The 19,959-nt window shown below is 37.4% G+C and overlaps 1 protein-coding gene across 9 annotated transcripts in view; it reads right to left on the reverse strand.

Annotated features, from left to right (window-relative positions):
- The window catches only part of esrrga (estrogen-related receptor gamma a), a 276,809-nt gene that overhangs the window by 204,394 nt on the left and 52,456 nt on the right, over positions 1-19,959 (reverse strand). For all 9 annotated transcript variants that reach the window (XM_077239803.1, XM_077239807.1, XM_077239795.1 and 6 more), the window contains one exon: positions 7,265-7,311. In XM_077239803.1, the coding sequence (XP_077095918.1) occupies positions 7,265-7,311 (47 nt within the window). The remainder of the gene's footprint in view (positions 1-7,264; positions 7,312-19,959) is intronic.

Below are 19,959 nucleotides of genomic sequence, written 5' to 3' on the forward strand. Positions count from 1 at the left end.
GAATATTATGACTTTATAAGATCCGTAAAAAGTGCATTGTAATCCAAACGAGCTATTTGTTTTAGTTCTTGAAAAGTGGATTCTGTTAAATAAAATATCTCTCTTTGGAGTGGACTTTGAGCTTTGTAACCTTGCAGATGTTTTTTTTTTATTCAATTCAATTCAATTCAAATTTATTTGTATAGCGCTTTTCACAATACACATTGTCTCAAAGCAGCTTTACAGAAATTGCATTTCGGAAATGTACATAGAAAAATACAGTTAGTTAATCAAGTATTAATTTATGGCATAACATATCGCCGGCTTTGAGTCGTCTCTTCACAGGCGTCGAGTCGTCTCTTCACAGGCGTTGGGGCATCTGAAGTCTCCGTGAGAGGCTGGATACAAACTGGAGCTGACGAACGCTATTTACCTCGGGACTAGCGTCCCGAGATAACAGCAGAAAGGCAGATGGGAAATAATTAGCATAGCTGATGTTCATAATGTTAATGCATTCGAACCGATTCAGCAGTATCAAAGGTTAAGCATTAAGTGAATGCTTGGTTAAAGAGATGCGTCTTTAATCTAGTTTTAAACTGGGACAGCGAGTCTGAGGCTCGTACAATATCAGGAAGGCTATTCCAGAGTTTAGGAGCTAAATGCGAGAACGCCCTCCCTCCTTTAGTGGACTTAGATATCCTAGGAATGACCAGAAGCCTCGAATTTAGTGATCTTAAAGAGCGCGATGGATTGTATGGCGATAGAAGGTCTGTTAAATACACAGGAGCTAAACCATTTAGGGCTTTATAGGTCAGTAGGAATACTTTGTAATTGATACGTAACTTAATAGGTAACCAGTGTAGAGATGATAAAATAGGTGTTATATGATCATATTTTCTTGATCTAGTAAGAACTCTAGCAGCTGCATTTTGCACTAACTGTAGCTTGTTAATTGAGGATGTAGGACAGCCAGCTAATAAAGCATTACAGTAATCTAGTCTCGAGGTCATGAAAGCATGAACTAACTTTTCTGCATCAGAAACAGATAGCATGTTGCGTAGCTTAGCAATGTTTCTAAGGTGGAAAAAGGCTGTTCTTGTAATATATGAAATATGATTTTCGAAAGTCAAGTTGCGGTCTAGTATAACACCCAGGTCTTTTACTGTAGTGGATAAAGTAACAGGACATCCTTCTAAATTAAAGTTGTATTGTAAGGGATTTTGTGGGTAGTTTTTTGGACCAATAAGTAGTACCTCCGTTTTATCTGAATTTAATAGCAGGAAATTACACGTCATCCAGCATTTTATATCATTTAGACACTCTGTCAATTTAGATAAGTTAGTGTTTTCATCTGGTCGTGATGAGATATATAATTGAGTGTCATCAGCATAACAGTGGAAATTAATTCCATGTTTTCTTATAATATTACCAAGTGGCAGCATATATATTGAGAATAGCAGAGGGCCTAACACCGATCCTTGCGGCACTCCATAGTCTACTGACGTTATCTTTGATTTTTCCCCATTTAGACAGACAAAATGGTAACGGTCTGATAAGTAAGATCTAAACCAGCTTAATGCCTTTTTATGCTCAAACAGCAACATTACACATTAACTAAAGTTAAAAAAGGGAAAAAGCTTAATAGGACCTCTTTAAGAAATGTTGAGGATTGTTTAAATACCAATTTACTGCCAATGACTGGGAGGATCATCTGTTTTTTCCCTGAGGTGCTGGTCTATGGTTTCTGAGTAGGCAAAATGAACAGAAGCACAGTGCTGACAGCATCCCCAATGTGGCTTACACACCATTATGACTGGTCATGCGATACCAGGAACCCACTCAGACACAGCATGCAGATAAGGTCAAGCCGCAGATCATCCTAATCTGGGATTGTCAACTTGGAACCTTTGGCAAGGTGGCTGTTTGTCCTCAAGGTCCATTTGAGAAGAAAACGCAAGGACTTAAATAAGGAGAATCATGTGCAAAAAAAGAAGGCGTTTGGCAAAAAGCACAGATGCTGTGAATAGTTAGTACTTAAATCAATGCTATTTATATGAACAAGAAGAGTGTGTCTGTTAAGTAGCTGCAGTGCCATGTCTGTGGTAGTTCTGAGTCTGGCTCGTTTGTGCTCACATGTGTACACATACAAAAACAAGTTTTTGTTGTGTCTTTACACTTACAAGAAGCTGCATCTGAAGTTTCACATACACCACAAAAATGTAATAAACAACTAAACAAAAATATAAAATAAGCATTTATATAGTTTTACACTGGATTTACATTTGCAGTTACAACTGCAGAAATAATATTATGAAATTATAGTCTATAACACGGAAACGTCTTGATTATTGAGAATATAAAATAAAAATATGCATTTCTAAAATATTAGTCTCAGCTTCATACATCACGCCCACGGACTGTTGGCTGAACATCTGATGCAAACTTAAAATTAGAAACACTTCCAAGATTTTCAAAGTCTTGATCTGTTTTTAGGAGATGTGCGTGTCGCATTATTTAACAGTCCGCCTGGAAACAAAGCTGTCTCATTGCCAAACCCCATCATGGAATCATATTTACAACAGTGACAATGAGCGCTTATCAGAATACACTAAATACTGGTCTGTCAAAAGTATATGAAATATGTGATGTTCATGGTATAGGCTCTTTAAAAATATGTCCAAGAGTTTTATAGTACGTGCCGGTCTGTTATAATAAGGGACATCGATTTTACGTTTCCACTCCCCTAAACATGACACTGAACAAAACGAACTGTGATTGGTTGCTTCACATGTCAGTCAGTCCAATTAAAGCTGGCCTGGAGTCCAGGCCTTCTGCCATCAGTCTGAAGATTTGCCTATGCGAGACTAATAAAAGACATGCTTGTCATGACAACGACATGTATTTAAATTACACAGAAGCACAGCATCAGAATGGCCTTTGACACTATTGGAAATACAGTATATTAGATAATGGAAGTAAACTTTCAGAAAGCAGTTTCATGTTTTTTTATTATTTATTAAATTGTTTATAAAATGGATAGTCCTGGTCCTGAGACAAGAACCCTTAAAAAAAGAGAGAGTTTTTATTTAATTTTTGGCTTTTTATGTACTGTTTCGTTTTACTTAGTACACTCTAAAAATATTGTGTCAGGTAACTTAAGAATGTGCTTCATGTGGTAAGTAAAGTGATTTATTTAAGCCATAAATATTATTTAATATTGACTAAATCAACATGAATAGGTTACATCAACAAAGAATTTTTTGCAGATAAGATCAAATATAAATAACTTTTAGTTACGTTTAGTAACGACTCCACTTTTACAGTGTATTTTTCTCAGTTGAATCACAGCAGTGCAGCGAGGACTAAAAGAATCTAACGTAAAGACCACGTCATGGTGAACTCCAACCCTGTAATGAGAACCAGTGAGGAACCCAGATGAAACAGGGCTGCTGTCCTCTCCACTCATTCTACTTGTTATCATATCCCAGGAGTTGACATGGCACAGTGTGCAGTCAGGTTTGAAACGTGACACCCTCATCGAACCCCTGGAGTCCCGTGGGAGCCCCTCAGACAGACTTACTCAAGCTTCAGAGATGAAAATCAATAAACAATCTGAAGTTCTCAGAAAACATTTGTTTCTGGAGAGTAATGAATATACAAGCCCAGTGTATCCAAAGATCTGAGGATTTAAGCATTTGCTCTCCATCTTCATCTCCATTTCCCTTATTAAAATATTTGCATTTAATGTACGAGTAAGCCTGAGTAAATGTGTTTTTTTTTCACCACTGTGCATCTCCGAGTAACAGTTGGTTTAATTATTATTTTTATTTAATTATATTAAATATTATTAAATTAGCATCTTTGAATCTGTTGAATACATGATTCAATGACTCACTCATCAAGACAATCACTTGTTTGGTTCCTGCATAAAAGGGTGTTTTGAACAAATTGCTTGAATGAATGACAGTCACCTATCGGCAACCTCTGGCATAACGACGTAATGCATAGAAAGAGTCAGAGATTGTTTTTCTCCCTTCTTTCTTCTACTCCTACAAAATATATTATACACAAATATGTACGACATTCCTTATAAAATTAATATAAATAATATATACACATACAGGTCAGATGTATAGATTATTTTGTTACCAAATAATCTGCATTATCCTATCACATCAATTGTATACCTCTACAGTCTTACTTCTGATCAAGAATTGACTTACAGGAGTCTATTTTAATTTCTTAGGAATTTTCGGATACACATATCTGAGACAAAGTTGATGCTTCAATGAAACATAACTGGGAACTCCACTAAGTCTCTAGATCTATGAAAGAGCAACCTCTGAGGAATAAAATTATCCTCTGGGCATTCTCAATGAGCACAGCTGGAAGAGGTATGCATTTCAGCCATGTATTTAATCTTGGTAGAAGGCAATCAAATAAGATGCAATATGACAGCGATCATTCTGATGTGACTGAAAAGAACAATATCACAGGATGCTTCAAGCGTGAATCCAGCAGAAGAGAAGGTCACAGCAAAACACATCCTCTTCCTTGAAAAACATAAAGGATGGTGGTGCATAATTGGCGAAGAAGATTGACAGGGGCGGCCAGAGTGTATAGCTAAGAGGAGCATCTCATCAATGATTTAGAATTTGTGGCTTGTGGTCCACGGGTTATGTTTCGACTTGTTCAAAGTGTCTCTCAGTATTAGGCTAAATGGCAACCAGAATGAGACAGAGCATTATTTTCTCCCTTACATCTCATTTGAGGAGCTCCAGGAGAGACGCAACCAGAGAGCATAGCTGAGATTCAATAGACTCTTGGATGACCAGCTAGACAACAACTGGATCGACAGACAATAACCAGGATCTCTCGCCTCACTCCGGGAATTTTCAAAAAGTGCAGGGGAGAGGACGCACATTTGCAGCCCTCCCTGAGGGGTGTCATCTGTCTGAACTTCTTAGCTTTAAATACAAGGGGCTCCAACTGTCTGTCCACATTGGTCTCAGCTGTGGGGATGGAGAGAGGCCAGTGACCGGCCACGTCTGTGATGGATGCGCACTGACAGACCTAACTGCACTGTTGGTGCACACACGTCATCATACCTCTCTGTGACATCAGCGCAAACAGTCTGCAGGCTGCTTCCTCACCGGCATTTCACAGTTCGGCCCTGAAAAAGTCACAACACGCGCACACACACAAGGACCACGGATCGCCCCCTGCCCATAACACTAATGAACAGGGGCTCTCCAACAGGTCTAACGCCAGGCCACCGGTCACGTTCTGAGCCACAAACTTTGTAAACTTAGCTTGAAGTCAAAATTAATGTTGCTGGGTCTCTTTAGCCCATGTTCAGGGGGAGAATATGTATAATGTCTAAAAATAAGATGCTTAGGGAGAGAGATCTCACTCTTGACTCATAGTAAAACCACAGAAAGTTACAGAAGAACTTTAGGGGAAAAATGGCAGAGCAAAATGAAACATGTCTCTGTAGTTTAAAGGCATGAAATCAAACCCCACTTATTTAATATCAATCATAATACAATGTATTAGAGCAAATTATTCTGTTTTTAAATGAAAGTGCCCCTATTATATTTTTCCTGTCATTCAGTGGATTATATAGCATTCTTTGAATGTAAAAGTGTTAAAGATTGATTCTGAACTGCCGAAATGAGTCGTCCGCAATTTGAGCCAAACTTCCTGTTACATACATATGTAACAATGTAAGAAATTTGGGTTACACTTTATTTTAAGGTATCTTTGTTACACTGTAATTATACATTTAAGTACTGAGTAATATTAAGTAACTACATGTACTTACTATAGGGTTAGGATAAGGATTTGGTTTGGTTTAGGGTTAGTGGAATGTAATTATGCATATTTTGTAGTTATTACTACAGTAACTACATGTAACATATATAACAATGACACTGTAAAATAAAGTGTTACCCAAATTTGCATAATGCCAGCCTAATGTCTACTTTGACCCACCCTCAAACACTGTAGTTGTAGCTGAGGCCTGGAAGAGTTTGGTTCGTGTTGTCAACATGTTGAGAAGATGCCGTTTTCAGTTCATAAAGAGATATATATATATAAAAATAATAATAATCCATATGAATAGAGCGGTTTAGTCTAAATTTTCTGAAGAGACATGATCCCTTTATATGATGAACAGATAGAATTTAGGCTTTTATTCGCATATAAACATTGATCAGCAAACAAAAAACAAAAGCTCAACTGATACTCCTGGATTCGTTTTACGATCTCTTTATAAACTTTCTGAGGCGTCAAAGTGGTAGTTGGCTGTCAATGGACGGACAGAAGTTTCTCAGATTTCATTAAAAATATTTTAATATTATGAAAATAAATGAAAGTCTTACAGGTTTGAAGTGACATGAGGTTTTCACCGTTATGTTTTGTTAGTTCCCGTTTTCATGGACTTTCAGTTTGTTTGTTTTTTGTCACGTGTCCTTGTGCAGATTACCGCCACTCTCCCACGTCACCTTGGTTAACGTCATTATTAATGCATATGTGTCAGCTGTGTTTGAATAATTATCCTTGTTTGTGTTTAGTACTAAAGTAGTTCTTTCTCCTGCTCTCCTTGTCCGGTCACAGTTATGTTATTCGTGTTTGCTACCTGTCTGCCTGCCTTCGTGAATAGTATTATTAAAACTATTGCTGTTAGGAACCTTCTTCTCCTGTCTTTGTCTGTTCGCCTGCAAACACCCCGTGACAGAGGGTGAGTAAATAACAACATTTTATTTTTGGGTGAACTAACCCTTTAAAAGAGCTGTGCATACTGTTTCATGTCATCTTTAACTGGGTCTTCTATTCTTCCGTACAGGTATAGGTTTACAACAGGGAGTTGTGTACCTCTTCCAATTAATTATATAAGTTGTTAATCAAAATGTAAAGCATTGTTGGGCAACCCCAGTGCAAGCCCTCTCTAATTTCATTTGAACCTACTATGTGTGTCGTGCACTAAGGAAAGTGGCTGGCATCGAAATGTTGTGGAGCACCAACACTCTTCCAGTGACACAGTTAACACAATGCAGATGAGATTAATTGCAAGGCTATCGAGCCACTATGATTCTCCGTCCATTATCACATAATGAGAAAAACCAGGTAAAGTGGATTTAGACAACTGCTAAGTGCTAAGAGCAAATCCTGGTACATGCTGTGTTAATGAGTGGTTTCCTCCGAACAGAGAAACACTTACTGCACTACAACTAAATAGCTCATGGATCTAGCATAGATTAACAGCTCAGTAAGAACAACTTACCTTGTGTTGACAGACAGCCACTTAGCGGATTTGCAGAAGAAAGAAGACTGTAAAGAAAAAACAAACAAAAACTAACAATTAAGCCCATCACTGAACATGTTATACAGCATTAGAAAAACATGTTACAAAAAACAATATGTGCAATCCTCTCTTTTTGTTGACCTCATGGAAGAACATGTATCTTCATATGTCAGTGGAGCTGTTGGCACTAGTTCTTCTGGAGGAGAGGCTATTGATTTTGCGTATTGGCTGCAGGCAAGTCCGTGAGGAACAAATTAAAGAGTCAGAGGTGCGGAGTCAGTAATTGCTGGTGCGGTCATGCCTCTTCACTCCCACAGTGTGTATTTCAGAGAATGAGTGCTCAGTAAAACAGACTCTTGGACACGTGGGATAAAGGAATATAGAGTTACCTCTACAAGAGACATCTACAACATGTACATATATGGCGGCACTGATTAACACAGGCTAATCATTGCATGGTTATCAATTATTTGCTTGATTTGCTTTTATGTAGTGAGATTGACATTTCTGTCTCTTGCCATTCTGGTAGGAGAGGTGTGAAATTTAGAGATAAGAAATAGGATTGGATTTTGTCACAAATTGCTTCGCAAATATGAGATTTATCAGGAAAAAACATATAAGGAAACCCAAGATGAGATTTTAGTGTACATTTTTATAAAGACATCTTGTACATATACTGCATTTAAAACAGTATGGTGAAGTTTAAACAGGAAAAGTTCCCTCAAAATTAAAACGGTCATCTTTACTTACAATTGAGGGTGAGCAAATAATGTCTGAATTTTTGGGGGAAGATGGGGGTGAAATGTTTTTTTAAATATTAACTTAATGATAATAATAATAATATAATATTAATTATTATTAAGTATATTTATTATATGGATTTTATATTTAATATTAAATATGTTAAACCAGACTAAATTAAACGGCATTATACGAGTAAAACTGGCCCTTAATTTTTAGCTGGACTTTTTTCATACTAACACATTCAAACATGTACAGTAGTGGCCAGAAGTGATGTCCGGCCTAGGAAAATTGAATTTTTCAAATATTATTTAAATATTATTGATACTTTGTTAAAGATTTTTGTAAGCACATTGTGTAGTTGTGTTTGGAATCAAATGTTTTATTGTGTGATAACTTTGTGATAATTTGTGTGGACATAATTTTTGGCCAGGCTGTCATACTTTAATGACCAAATGCATAAAAAACAAAATATAAAAAACTTATTATGTTGTGGTCAATTTATGCTTTTTCATGTGAGCTTTTTTGTTTTTATATATAACTTGATGGTTTAATTGAACTTGTAGGGTAATTTAAAAAAAAAATCCCCAAACCAATCCCCTCTGGACATCACTTTTGGCCATAAACGTGCATTAAAAAAGCCACATTCAGCCAAATTCTCATGATGCCATGATCTCATGTGATTCCTGGACTTTCTTGTTACAATACGTTTCTAAGAAATTAAGAATATTATTCATCGGATGCTGTGCTCCACCTACATGTTATACTGCTGTTTCAATCTTTCGTAATGTAAGGGTCTTGAGGATGTGATTCTATACGGTCTGGCATGTTCCTCCCCTCCTTTTCTTCTCCAGTCGCGCTGGGCCCTATTAATACAGCATTTGTCAACAGATTAAATTTTCAACATGCACAGGCAAACTAGAGTTGGTCACTATCTAATGACAGGCAGGGTTGGAAGAGCGCCTTTCAAAAATCCATACCTGCCTCACCTCCATCCAGAAACTATTGACACTTGTCACTCTGGATGCAATATCACATAAACATTTTCCGATTTCTATCTCTGGTTTCCATAGTGGGGCAAAATCCTGTTAACTTCTGACACGGTCATCTCCCAAACACCTGCACAGGTCTGTCTGTACTGATTGCCACAGCACTAACAAACTGTACACGGGAGAAATTATGTGTATTTGAGAACAGAGGAAATGAGAAAGGACTGGAAAATAAAAGTTTAAATAAAAATTTAATTATTTTTGCAACTTTTATTGATATGGACAGGAAATGGGCGGGGGGGGGGGGGGGGGGGGGGGTTCTTTATCAAACTGGTTTATCATTGAGTCGAAACTTATTTCCAGGATATCCTTAGCTTCATAAGAGTAAAGTTACAAATATTTGTTAACTTATGATAGTTCATATTATATAATAATAACAATTATAATTATTGACTTCTATAATATATTTAGCAATATACAAAATAAATAGTATGTATCCTGTTTAATTATATATAGTATATTAAATGTATTATACTATATATTTCTAATTATTTATTAATTTATATTATGTTATGCTATGTTGTTATATCACTACTGAATACCAGGTTTATATCATAACATACTAGCAGTTAACTGTTGGAGGATGTGCACAAACCGCTAAGCCATGCGGCCATTACTTTGTTATTTAACATTGAAAATTAAGGAGTGGTGTAGATGAATACTAAGCAAAAAGACCAAGAATGCACACAGAATACACACATGCAACAGCATAAAATTCAACTGTTTGTCAGATGAAGATCAGAAAAATAAAATCAAGCATTTACATGTTTGTTTGTTTTTTTGTAGTTAAAAGTCTCGATTGTCCACACATAAAATGCTGTACAGAGATCAAGCAGTGTGATGTGTAACCTCCTGCCAACACATGTGCGCGCGCACACACACACACACACACACACACACACACACACACACACACACACACACACACACACGCAGAGGCCTTGAGCAGCCTCCCTTGTAGCCATGTTGGAGTGGAGCCCTGACCTGGCAGAGCGTGGAGTTGGGGCTGAAACAAAGCAGCTCCCCAAAAGCCTGACCTCTAATTAATACTCTTGGCAAAGTGGCCCTTCACAAGACATTACAGTGATACATGTGTTCGCTGCAGAACTCCTCCGGCCACCGGCACACAGGGCTCATCTCCTGCCCTCCCTGTGGGGTGATGGGGGGTGGGCACAGGTCTGGGAGTAGGCGCTGCCCACCGCCTGCTGTCACTGTCCATCTCTGTCTGCACACATGGCAACAGAAGTGTGGAATGACGGAGTGATAAGGCAGATAAGCAGCCAGAGGAGAGAGAGGCAGTAACAAGCTGCTTGGTATTGTGCTTAAAATGGGTTACAACACTCAAGGGGATTTTATTTTAACCGAATAAGACGATGCGTAAGAAAACTCTCTTTTCCAGAGCATGGTGTTTTTTTCGTTTGCTGTCATGACATGTGATGAGATTGGAACACTGACAAGATAAGGCCCAAAATCTTAAAGGAATTTAATGGAACTTAAAGGAACCCTTATGTCAGTTGACATAAGTTTGACAAAAACTGTGATTTTGCCAAGTAAGACATGTTGATCATGAAACATCTTTTGTTGATCCTGGAACAACATTCCTGTCAAAAACATAGTAGTCCTAACCTTACCCCTACCCCTAACTTATCCCTAAAATCAGAGGGAAATGATAGGAAATGATAGTTTTAATGATAGTTAAAACATATCCCTCAAATCTGATTGGTTGATTGGAGTTGAGTTCCGATCAGTGAGAATAATGAACAATCATTCAGACTGGTTTTGCGGACTAAATCAGTCCATTAATTCAAAAGATCTGACTGAAAAGAATGAAGTGTTCTCAAACCAGACATCAATATTTCTCTCTTGAACTATCCTGAACACAGAGCTAGAACAGATGTCAAAAATGTCTGTCAATAACGACTTAAAATTCGAACAAAATAGAATTTATAACAATTTAATGTGTTATAATTTGTTATAATAATGTAAAAATATAAAGACTTCAGATGCAAAAGGCTAAACGCCAACTTCGTCAAAAATGAATGCTCTCCTCACACAGTATGCGTACTGTACAAAGTATGCACAGTAAGTTCATCAAAGACTGCTAGTAAGTATAATTTGGTTTAGAGTGGGGGTGAGAAAGAAATAGACATTTATCTGGTGACAGAATTAAAAAGAGAATTTAAACACAGGTACATAAACTTGCCAGACAGAAATAACCACACATCCCTGTCTTGACAACGAGTGAATATCTAAGAAGTAAGGAGAAAGATAAAAAAGAGATAGTGTTTGCGGGCAGGAACCAGCCACAGGGAGGTGTGACCAGAAGGCATGATAGGAGGATGCCAGGACACTTGAACCTGTCTGAAGCCATTGGTACTACAGGCTACTAATTGCTCTTGATGAGATTGGTTACTCAGGCAAGGGAAATTGAGCCCATCTTAATGTCTGTCATCTTTAACTTTTTGTGATGAGGACTGCTTTTGCAAGACAAAGTATGTGACTGTAAATATGGCTGGTTGTGCACGTGTTACAAATGCTGAAAAGGAATAGATCACATTAGATGCTATACTACTAGCTTTAAATGAATAATAATACACACCTATAGACTTTTAAATTATTTGAAGAAAATATGAGTAGCCCAAAACTTATTGCAACAGTGACAGGGTGTTCTGAATATTTACAACCTGCCAGTTAATTAATAAATATTAAAATAATTTAAATCCGTAAATTTGAAATTCGAAAACTATGAAAAAAAAAAACCTAAAACAATAGAGAGAAAACGAATTAAAATAAAACTGCATTGTTTTTAATTTTATTTACTAAAAATTAAATGGGAAAAAAAGAAAAACAAATATATATACCGTAAAAAGATTTGAGGCATCGAATCCGTATAGCATAAATACTGTGAGAGAAGTTACATGTCAAAGAAATGTACAATTTTTAATTGATTCCAGCTGGAATTCCAACATCCAAAAAGAAAAAAAAGAAAAAAAGGAATAAACAAAAACTAGAAATCTATAAAAAAATCAACAAGGTGTTTGTTTATATCCTATAACCCCAAGAATAAGCAATAGCAATAGTGGTGCAAGTCTTTTCAAAGGAGAGGGGAACGGGTTCATTAGAAAGCACAAATGCTTGACTCTTCCCTCTTTTGGCTCTGAGGGCGCTGGGACATAGCGATCAAGGGAGACGGGCCTCTTTCCGCTCACTTATTGATTGTTTCCTGGTGATGCTCCTATGGAATCCAATCTGGGGAAGATTTTTCACTGGCGCAGGCCTGTGTCAAGAGCTTCTTTCCTAAAATAGGCTGGCTGAACTAAACTTAGTAGCAAACACAGGCTTACCACAGTGAAATGATCAGATATCAACAGTGATTTGTGGGTAAGCAAATAAAAGGAAGCGGCATTATGAATACGAAAACAGTTTAGTTCGGTTACACTGTATTATACAATAAATAAATTACGCCTCACATTCAGTTTGTTTTGCCCTACTATCACTGAAACAAACACTCTAGAAGACATACAAGCTCTGTGATTCTTGCCTTGCTCAGCATTCACAGAAACAAATTCCAGCGGCCCTGGTCATGTGGTGATAAATAAAGATAAATAAAGACTCTATCATGCTCTCTGCATGAGATTCATTTTTCCTCTTGGATTAAGCTCAATAAACCTGAACTCCATGATGTCTAAATGACTAAAAACACACCAGGCTAGAAATGCATATGATGATTCCTGCGGTGATGAGATGCAACATCTGTTTGGTCAAAAAAGTGCTTTCACTGCCAACGATTTTCTTTACCACAGGCTAAGCCTGGCAATTTTCTTCTCCGAACAAGAGTTTTTGTGTACTACAGCAATCCATGAATGCACATTTCATATACATCCCCTCTCATATCTCTCAAAGGCACATTACCAATAAACAACCCAGTCACGGCAGGTTATCTGAGCCATGCTCTCCTGCAGTTGAGATCCCTGCTGTGTTTGCCCAGAGTGATCTTTCTGGGGACGATGAGGGCAGAGAACATTATGGGGGCTGGATAATCCCATAAAGAGCAGTGATTGGCCAGAACGGGGGCTAAGACACAGCTGGATGGAAAACAGACCAGCCAGGATCTAAATTGGCATTGGAATAGCAGGATTAGGAAGTCAGGAAGATTTTCTTAATATATTTTTCCATAACAGTGAATCATGAGCAGGAGCAGGAGGATAGACTTACAGACTTTACAATCTCACAAAAAAGGCTCTTATTCTGCACAAGAACTGCCCATTTTGATAAGGAGGCATATCAATCTTTTCTAGCAAAAAGTATATAATTTGAATAATAAAATGAAGAGGTATTATACAAGGGAATTTGTGTAAACTCTGAATCTGAGTTTACGCCATATTTTAAAATAACATTAATAAAGTTTTTTATTTAATCTTTTTTTGAAAAATTAACTTGTTAACTAAAACTAAAACTATTAAAAACATTTTGTTAATAAAGCTGAAATAAAATGAAACATTAGATATAATAAACTATTAGAGGAAAAACTAAATGGAAATTAGAAATGTAGCCTTGAGCAACAATTAGCACCATAGACATACAGTAACTTTGAATAAACAAAGCAGAATACATATCTAGATACTGAGTTAGAAGTTTCAAATAAAACTCTGAATGTCTCTTATACATTCAATGCCACAAAACTTGCAAACTTGAAATATCCTCTAATTAGTAACTTGTAACACAACATTCCTTCCCAATAGACAAATAAAAAGCTATGCAAACTATTGCTGATCCCTGTGTAAGTGGTCAAAACCTGGGAACGATGTATGATAGCCATTGTGTTAAACAGTAGTAATGAACCTACTCATAGGACACACAAGGCATGTATAATTACCGAGGCCTCTGCCCCTCCCCACACCACTTGTGAGTTCAGTGGTGACAGCAGCAGTGTCTCAACACTCGGTTGGCATCAGTATTCCTGACATGAATGTGGCTTCAACCCCAGCAAGCCCAGGCCTCCTAATTAGTGCCAATTGGTGTTGATGTCTCCGGGCTCTCCCTCTCTTCCCAATGCAGAAGCGCACATCCTGTGCTCGGCCTGCAAGCAGAACCGGCTTGCAGGGGCCAGGCTACAGCGCTTCAGTCTCCTCAAATCTCATGTGAAAGACAGAGCTGGAGGAGCCAGCGAGACCCCGCAGCCACACCGAGGCCACGGCAAGAGCACAACAGTCAGGCCAAGGCCTATTTTTAATTCTCTGAAAGAGTTTTTTGTTTTTTTTGTGCTTGCCTGGTCACCTCAGCTTCAGGTCAAGGTGAAATGTTGCCCTCTGCTCAGATCTTCAAGCCTAAGGGAGAGATTGTGAACTCAACACATGAAAATGACAGTGAAACAAAAAGAGATCCTTATGGACACTTAAATGAAACGCCAATTCTCGTTGAATTTAATTTAGTTCATTTCATGAACTTCGTCATTCATTATCATTCCTTGATGATAATAGAAAGCCAAAGCAAAAGTCATATTACAGGGAACAGCTATTGTGATGCCCAGTGAAAACGGTGGGCAAAGTTTAATACTGTCCAGACAAGGACAAATTGTACAAGCTATTTCAACACAGAGCCACCACCATAACTCAAGATCCCCAAACTCACTCTTTGAGTTATAGCTATGTCAAACTAGTGAGGGGCAGAAATGTCTGTTTTAAAGTCAAGCATGCTGTGATGTGTTTATTTATAAAACTTTCCTCCATTTAAATCAGTATTGTCCTGAATGATATGGATGCATAAATGACAGAGTGATTTATAGGGAATATTGAGATATTATGTAGAAATGTTGGCAGGTGTGTGGAGGCCTTGTCCAGGGGCAGTCGCTTCAATTCTTGATTTAAATGAACAGCAACAAATCGCTTGACAACAAAAAGTAACAAATATGACACTTTAGAGTTAACAAGGTCATCTGTAACAGTAACAATCTGTGAATAAAAATGTCAGAATTTGACTGTATGTGACACATCATGTGCCTTTAAGTAAATATTGTGTGTGTGTGTGTGTGTGTGTGTGTGTGTGTGTGTGTGTGTGTGTGTATATATTATATATATATATATATATATATATATATATATATATATATATATATGCACACACACACGTGAATATGTACTGTATATGTGTGTGTGTGTGTGTGTGTGTGTGTGTGTGTGTGTGTGTGTGTGTGTGTGTGTGTGTGTGTGTGTGTGTGTGTGTGTGTGTGTGTGTGTGTGTACGTACATGTATTCAAAAATAAGACATATAAGATAATATAAATAAGATAAATTATAGAACAGAAACCTGTGAAATCATTTAAAAACTTGGCACCAGAGTGACATTTTGGTTGTGCAAGATAAATGTTATTGGGTTGACATGCCATGGGAATAACGTTTTGATTTTCATTTATCTTATAAATGTTTAAAATATATGTTTTTCTCACCATGTTAAGTATTATATTAATAATTATATTAACCTAATAAATACGAATCTAATAAAAACAAGCTATAAACAATTAATAATGTTAGGAAATGTCAAATAATTTTATATTTATGTAATATCAGATACATCAAATATTTTTTTTAATATATAAATTGTTTAATATAAAAAAATACAGTAAATCACATTGACGTCTTGTTTCTATACGCTCAGTATCCCTTGACCATTACCTTTGTCAGTATGACTACCTTAAAATAGAGTAACATACCGTGTTTTTTCTCTCAGTGGTATTTGGCTCTCTGGGTGTCTGTCTCCTGCACTAAATCACAGCTATGCTCATTGTCTCCTGTCAGACACAACAATATAGTAGTGTGTGATTTGTGAGCTTGAATCCAGCACCGCACAACACTTTCCACACAAGGAGGTCAGGAGTAATTAAAGGAGTCTGCAGGTTCAAGAAGGAGAGGCTAGCCTCAACAGGACCGTCTACTCTCAAGTTATTTCTGCCTGCATAAATATTCAGCTAAGATAAATGACAGTAAACAGATTCAAAGCCAACTGATTTATGTATAACACACACATCTCAGTCAGAGACACAAAACGTATAGGAAATGAAGTCTGCCTAAGGGACTTCGCAACAGACAAGCACAAGGTTTAAGAAAAAGCATGCGTCAGAGTATTTCTATTTGTTTGTAAAAATTGAATTGACTTTTTCTTCACAAGAGTTTTCATGTTTGCAAAAAGTAAAAAATAATTGTAACATCCTTGTTTCCTATCATTTAACAATTGCCATTATTTGCAATTCATATTAGATTTGATGAGTTTTCTGTTTCATCTCAATTTTCTTCATGAAATTATACAAATTCTGTCAATAAATACATTTACATAAATGCAAATGCTGACCCTTTTAAATTTTGCCCACATACAGTGGTCGGGACGGGTATTGTTTAAAATTCGTGTATAACTTTGATGAAAGGTTTTAATCGACTTCAAATGTTGACTACTGTATATATGGTCAATTAGACACAATTAGAACATTTTCATGTAAGTGTATTTCATTGAAGAATTACATTTTTGTGAACAAATTTATATATAACAAATATAACAAAAAGTACTGAAACTTTCAGCAGTTAATAAACAAATTTCATATATCTATACCAATAGAGGTCAGTATAATGTCCAAGACTATTGGAATGAATGTTGCACTTTATTTTGATTGTCCCCTTTAGATATTCTGTGGACTATACATAATGTTGCACCTATGTCAACCATCTCTCATTAGAGTATTAGTTGAGTATTACTTATAGGGGTAGGATTAGGATTAGTAGAATAAGGGGTTAAAGGTTGAATAAATTGAAATTAGTAGAATAAGTTGACATGTACTTGCAAAGTTTCGTATAGTCAGTAGAATGTTAGCAGATATTAAGCAGAAAGACTAATACTCCAATGAGAGTTAGTTGACATGTACAGTGCTTAGCATAAGTGAACACACCCATTGTAAAGTTGACTAAAAAGAGGAATAAAAAAATCATCTTTTGGAAATTGATCTTAATTTAAAAAATGAGGAAACATCCATCCTTTAAGGACACCGATTTTCTGTAAATAAATAAATGTTCTTCCTTAAAATACAGGGTGCATAAGTCAGGACACCCCATGTTAAATTCCCATAGAGGCAGGCAGATTTTTATTTTTAATGGATACTATGCATCCTGAGTTCCCTTGGCCTTTAAATGTCCCCACATCATCACACACCCTTCACCATACCTAGACATTGGCATGGTGTACTTTCCATAAGATCATCTCTCAATGCAAATCAAACCAGCTATTAGGCTAACTGAAATAAAACCATGTCTCAAAACCACAGTTTATCATAGGGGTGTCCTGACTTATGCACCCCGTATTTTAAGGAAATAAACATTTATTTAGTTACGAAACATTATTCATTCACAAAGAAAATTGGTGTTCTTAAAGGTTGGATTTTTCCTCATTTTTTTAATTAAGGCGTTAAGATCAATTTCCAAAAGATGATTTTATTATTCCTTTTTTGTCAACTTTAAAATGGGTGTGTTCACTTATGCTAAGCACTGTAGCTGCAAAGTTACTTATATTCAAAGAAAGTCTAAAGGGGACCATCAAAATAAAGTGTTACCGGATGAATAAGAGATAGACAAAAAATAAAAATACATTTATTTCTACTACCACTATCGTCAAATACGATTGACCATTAGCATATAGTTTGGATTGGTGGTATGTTTCTGTTCTGGGCAAGAACTCCCTGCGCATCCATGCAGCCTAGCATGGATAAGTATAACCCCCCTTACTGTACGTTCACACCGCCGCCGACTTGAGCTTCCAAAGCTACCGGAAGTCATTAATTTTCAATGGAAGCTGGCTTCTCTCAGCTGCAAGGATTGTCAAATCCATCGGCATCGCGTTTTCGCCGTTTTGAGCGTCAATCAGAAAGTTGAAAGTAGCTCAACTTTATGGTAATGAGCTATGACGCGGTTCAGCGGCAAGCAGTGGCAAAACGCCAGCAACCAATCGGAATATAGACGTCCTTCGCGCTGGCTGATTCCAGAGAAACACACGATGTAAACTTTCGTTACTTCCTACCAAAACATTAGTTCCGAGAAAATGGAGGAGAAGCTAATACTCAATGATATGACGTTGTTTGCTTATAGGGACCAGTTACAAAAGAATGAGGCATGGGATAAAATAGCTGGGATAGTTTACATTTTTGCTCTTAGTTGAACTTATTTTAACTTGAATCACACGTTTTTTTAAAACACTGTGACATGCGCGAGACGCGGCAAAAGCCTAGAAGCTCGAGCACACAGTCTAGCGCATGTTTACATAGTTAAATAGAAAAGCATCCGTGGAATGCAAAAACACCAATCTCATGTGACATTTCATGTTGTGACACTTCTCTTCACCCTGCTACGTCAGAGCGACCAAAGCGTCAACAAGCTTCCCCGTGCTTTTTGACAAGCGTCCTTGACAGGGCGGCCAGAGCTTCGGCGGCGGCAGTGTGAACGTACAGTTAGGGGTAAACTGAACAGAACCAACAAGAATGTACTGCAGCAGATATCATTAATGTCAATATTTTACTGTACAGCAATTCGAGAATTTAGTCTGATTCAAAGGGGAATCAGAATGCCAAATCCTGACTGGAGACAGGAGGAGCTGGGGAGGGAGGAGGGTAATTAGCTCCTGAGAAAGTCGACAGCTGCTGATATTACTGAAGGAGCTTATATATGTACAGTGATAGGCGTCGTATTCCTATAGGTAGACGTGGATCAGCTGAGAGTCAGCTGATGCAAGCTTGACTAACGTGACCTGCCAGAACTAACGCTACGCTTGATAATTATTAAAAATTAGAGATAAGTGGGAGTTTCAATTGAAAACTTTGCACTTATATTTTATGTTTCACATTAAAAAAACTAACTTGTACAGTACTTTGTAAAAAAAAAACAGTAAAAACAGTTTTTACTGTAGATCTTTAGTTTACTGGATTAGTGATGTATGCTGCCTTTTCTGCATTAATGGGAGAATTCACACTCAGAGCAAATGGTGAAGGACATTGCCAAAGTTTCAGGGAACCACTTCAGATACCGTTTCTTCTGTCCTACGTACCCCTCTCTTCCTCTCCAGAGGGGTGCGTTCATGAATGACCACACAGCGTGTTCCCACACCCCTCACTCTCACCGTGGCTCATGTTTTGCCCCTTCACTGTGAGCTGTGTTGCAACATAAAACCACTACATTAATATCGCTTCTCCCACCGCAGCTTTACTGCTTGTCTAAAACCTGCTAATCTTTAAATGTGCGCACTGTTAACATCTGCTGCTGCTTTATGAGTCCCAGCACGCCACACAAAAAGAGGAGAAACGCAGCATAGGAACTGGATTTAATAGCGTAGTTAACAGTAATGGTGGTATCTGGTGACAAACACAGCAGAAAAAAAGCAAGCGAGAACTGTGTGTATGTGTGTGTGTGTTCTCATTTATATCCCATTGTACTCCATGCGACAAGCATTCAGAATGATAACTAACGCTCAACGGAGGGATGCTAACATCTCAAACACGCAGCAGACATCATAAATGAGCTTGTTTGAATATTCAGAGAGCATTTAGAAGTAACTAGATGCTATAAGCAATGCCGGAGAACAACACAGTCACTTTCTCTTTCATTTAGAAGTGCATTACAGTCACACATTTACATCAGCAGTCACTCTCACCAACTGCTACACTAATTGTATTTTCATTCACTACTTTATGTAACTACACTCCGTTATACTTATTCAGCCACTGAGACGATTGTAATGGAGGAGGAGTGACGGTAATGTGCAAAACTGTCTGTGTGCATTCACACACACGCTCACAGGAAGGCCGTGAACTGAGCGGAGGAAGATGGACGATGCGCTGAAGAACCAGGAACATCACCC

The sequence above is a fragment of the Siphateles boraxobius genome, unplaced genomic scaffold (genome assembly GCF_051911475.1).
Source record: "Siphateles boraxobius isolate OS27281-9 unplaced genomic scaffold, OSU_SipBor_1 22, whole genome shotgun sequence".
NCBI lineage: Eukaryota > Metazoa > Chordata > Actinopteri > Cypriniformes > Leuciscidae > Siphateles > Siphateles boraxobius.